This window comes from Eurypyga helias, unplaced genomic scaffold (assembly GCF_000690775.1).
Source record: "Eurypyga helias isolate BGI_N326 unplaced genomic scaffold, ASM69077v1 scaffold38839, whole genome shotgun sequence".
NCBI classification, from domain to species: Eukaryota; Metazoa; Chordata; class Aves; order Eurypygiformes; family Eurypygidae; genus Eurypyga; species Eurypyga helias.
The window spans coordinates 12,580-16,379 of NW_010272255.1; the positions used below are offsets into that span (position 1 = coordinate 12,580).

At 57.5% G+C, this 3,800-nt stretch overlaps 1 protein-coding gene across 1 annotated transcript in view; it reads left to right on the forward strand.

Annotated features, from left to right (window-relative positions):
• Positions 1–3,800, forward strand: part of LARS (leucyl-tRNA synthetase) — a gene marked incomplete at its 5' end in the record, with an annotated part of 17,516 nt that overhangs the window by 12,538 nt on the left and 1,178 nt on the right. Inside the window, 3 exons of the mRNA XM_010159076.1 lie at positions 345–440; positions 1,424–1,556; positions 2,455–2,651. Coding sequence (XP_010157378.1) covers positions 345–440; positions 1,424–1,556; positions 2,455–2,651 — 426 coding nt within the window. The remainder of the gene's footprint in view (positions 1–344; positions 441–1,423; positions 1,557–2,454; positions 2,652–3,800) is intronic.

A 3,800-nucleotide genomic window follows, 5' to 3' on the forward strand; every position in this document is an offset into this window, starting at 1 on the left:
CAGTGCCACGCGCTGTGGGCCCGTGTGTGAGCCGTGCGAGGAGGAGGTGCCTGTGTGGGTCGTGATGGGGCAGGGCAGGGGAAGTCGTCCCATGCCGCTCGGCTGTGCCCAGCCCCGCTCTGGGCTGTGTGTCAGTGTGGTACCCCCCCAGGTTAGAAGGCTTTGAGGACGTGTGGCTGTGGGGCAGAAGGACCACCAAGGTGGCTGGGGGACCCTGGAGAGTGTGACCTTTACTTCCTACCTTACTGGGGGCAGTTGTTGGACAGGCCTGGTAACTCCTGCTGTTCCCCCAAAACGATTAACTTCCCGTTTCTTTCTGTCCCCACCCTTTTGGTTTTTAACAGCTGGATCACATTGCAGTGGAGTTTGCCTCTGAAGCAGAAGATAAAATAAGAGAAGACTGCTGTCCTGGAAAACCTTTTTCTGTATTCAGAACGGAGGTAAGATCGGAAATTGGGATATTGGAATTCTGAAAACTTAATTAAAGAAGAAACACCCCCAGAACAAACCAGAACCACAGACAGAAGCAAATAGGGCATTTAAAAAACTCAGTCAGACGGGAACATTGGATTTCTTTGCCGTTGATCCAACACCCCCTCAAACCCAGGGACATCTGAAGCCAGTGGGGTTTTTCGTTTCCTCTGCGCAGAGCCCTGCACGCCACTGGCTGTGCCCCAGCTTTAGGGCTCCTCCCGTCTCCAGGGTCCAGTGATTCGATGGGAAGGTTGTTACAAGCAGGCGACCTGGGCATCGGCGTGTTTCCTTCAGCTTGTGCCTCGCCCCCGCCCTTTGCATAAGGTAGAGGAGTCCTGGCGAAACACAGGCCGGAACCTGAGAACTGGGAAGGCCTCGTGCACAAGCCTGGCTCCGCTGCTGCTCTGTGGGGGTTGCCGTGGGGCTCAGTGCACGTGTTCTAAGGTATCATGGGTTTCCGTGGCATCACAGAATGGTTGGGTTGCAAGGGGCCTTAAGGATCATCCAGTTCCAATTGTTTGCCAAATCCTGAAGTGATTTTTTTCAGTACTTCCTGTGCTTATCTGTTAGTTTGTAACGGGCTAACACGTGGCATCCCGTTGCTTAAAGGTAAAGCCTCTCAAAGTTTTCCTGCAGCTGTGTCGTGGCACCGTGGAGGACCGCATGCGATGCATGAGCTCGGTGGAACTGCGCAGGGGCGTCGTGCCACTGCGCTTCTAGCCCTGATGCTTTCCAACAGTAACAACAGGATGGATTTCCCAAAATTTGCCCTGAGCCCCTGTGTGTGCTGTGTTTGAAGAGGTGTGGGAGTGCCCCGGCAGTCGGTGTCTGAGTGTGCGCACCCTGCCTGTTTGGTGGTTGATGTTTGTTTGTTGGAGTTCCGCGTTTCCCCTGGGGCCTGGATCGCAGACACCGATTCCCGTTAACGTCTGCGTTCCCTCTCCCGCAGCCCAGCGTGTCCGTGTTTCTGGTGAACCCTCAGCCATCAAATGGCCACTTCTCCACAAAAATCGAGATCAGGCAAGGAGACAGCAGAGAGACAGTGATCAGGCGCCTCATGAAGATGGATAGAGGGATCAAAGGTAAGTTCCACCTGCTTGGAAAGACGTCTTGGGAGAACGCAGAGCAGCCTGATAAAGCTCCACGTTGGCCATTGTCAAAAGGAGCATCAGGCCGCTGGCTGGTTGTTGCGGCTTTCAGAGGAGCCGCAGCTGTGCTGCTGCTGGAGAAGGAGCAGCCAGGAGTCAAACAATCATGAGGCACCGTGAACCGGCGCCAGAAGCAGAGCTGGGCCTCCCTGCAGCCTCGGCAGCAGTGCCCGTGTCCCCGGCAGCCCGGGGTTGTGTCTGCCTGAGGGACGGGCGATGAGGGGTGCAGTGTTCGGGTGGCGGGAGCGTCCGGTGCCACAGACGCGTGTGCGTGTCCACCCCTCTGCCAGGTTTGAAAGAACGAAACAAGTGGGATTGAGCCGTGAGCCCTTCATCTGCATTTTCAGGGAGGTGTCACTGTTGGGCTGGTGCCCAGGCGTGGAGGCTGTCCCCGTAGCAAGGCTTAGCTTTTCCTTGGTCTGCTCAGCCGTGTTTTGTTCGTGTGCATTCCAACAGGGAATTGTTTAAAACGTCTCTCCCCTTCATCTTTCTCCCACTCCCTGAAATTCTTCCCTCAGAAAACGATGCCCGAGCTGCTCAGTGACAGCTGTCCCCAAACCGGATAAGGCAGGCTTAGTGCGCAGTGTGGGACTGGGAGTTGGCATTTCTGGGTGCTTTATCCCCATTCCCACTGGCAACTTGCTATGTAACCACTGAAGGACACCTTTGCTGGGGGTGTAAACCCGACCTTGGTGTTATTCCCAAGAGACTCTATTTCCTGGGAGCAGATATCTTGAAGGGCCAAGGGTGAAGCATAGTTTTGATTGCTTTGGCCGACGCTGTGGCTTGTGTGTAGATCCCCTGGCCTAACGAGCCCTTTCCCTTGCCGCAGATCTCTCGAAGGTGAAGCTGATGAGGTTTGATGATCCTGTGCTTGGGCCACGCCGTGTCCCGGTCCTCGGCAGAGAAGAAGCGGAGAAGACGCCCATTCCGGAGCAAGCCACCTTCCACATTGACCTGGAGGAGAAGCACGTCCGCATCTCTGAGAACGGCCTGACGAAGGACATCGGCGACACCATCGTGTACCTGGTGCGCTGAACTGCCCGGGTGCCTGGCAGCGGGGACGCTCCGAGGGAAACGTGTTCCGTAAAAAACGCCCGCCCAAACCAACTGGACTGTGCGTGCAAGTCCCCCCATGCCTTTAACTGTGGGTATAATAAAACGATTATCCGCTGACCCTTCGGCTTCTCTTTAGACGCAGCGGTTACTGGGGCTGCCAGCCTGGCGAATCGTCCTTCCCAGCCCTGGCCGGGGTTTGGGAAGCAGGGTACCACACTCGGAATTCTGCTCCCTCCTCAGCAGGCTGGGGTCTGGGTGGAGCAGCTGGTTGTGACTCTCCTGCCCGGGAGGGGCAAGTTCTGCGTTTCCCTTCTTGGAGACGCGGGTGACTGACGCCGTCGGGGCACTGGTACCGCACCAGCCGGTCGGGGGCAATTCCAGCTGGAAGAGCCCTTCGGCAGGAGTTGCCTACGGAGGTTTCCGTACTCTCTGCTCTCCGGGCAGAGCGCCTGGAGCAGCCAGCCTTCTCCTTTCTTGTCCTTTCACAGCAGCGTTCCCAATCTGTTTGAAGTGGAAAGGTTAAGGGTGCTCTTCAGGGATCTTAGGCTGGCGTGTTTGGGTATTTTCAGGCCGATCCCAGGCTGCCTTTGTCCCTTGTTTTGAACCAACAGGTACGGCTTCGGGACTCCTGCCTGCAGATTCCCGGGGTGGCTGGTGACAAACTGCTGCGCTTCGGCAGTGTCGCTGTTCTCGATGCTCCGTCGGGCTGAACGTTCGAATTTCCCCAGAATACCGCGCTGCAGGAGAAGGAGCGGGGCAGAGCCCGAGGCTGCTGCACCCCGAGTGCCAACGCTGCCGGCTGGGACCCGATTTCTGTCCCCCCCCATTATCCCTTCGGAAAGGCAGGCCCTGGTGTGGTGACAGAGACACAGCATGAGCTTTCCGTCACTCGTCTGCCCCGTCCCGCAGAGCAGACTCGTGCTGCTCCCTGAAGGGGTTTGCTGAGTGGGGGAGCTGATCCTGCGGTCCGAGGCTGGTCCTGGGTGCTGGGGATCGGCAGGTGGAAGCGTGGAGGCCAAGTGTTCCTGCTGCGGGGTCTTGGGAGAAAAGCTCTAGCCCTGACGGACCTCGAGCTGCTGGGGCAGCGGAGGGCACCCAGGGGTTCTGCGGCGGGCTGGG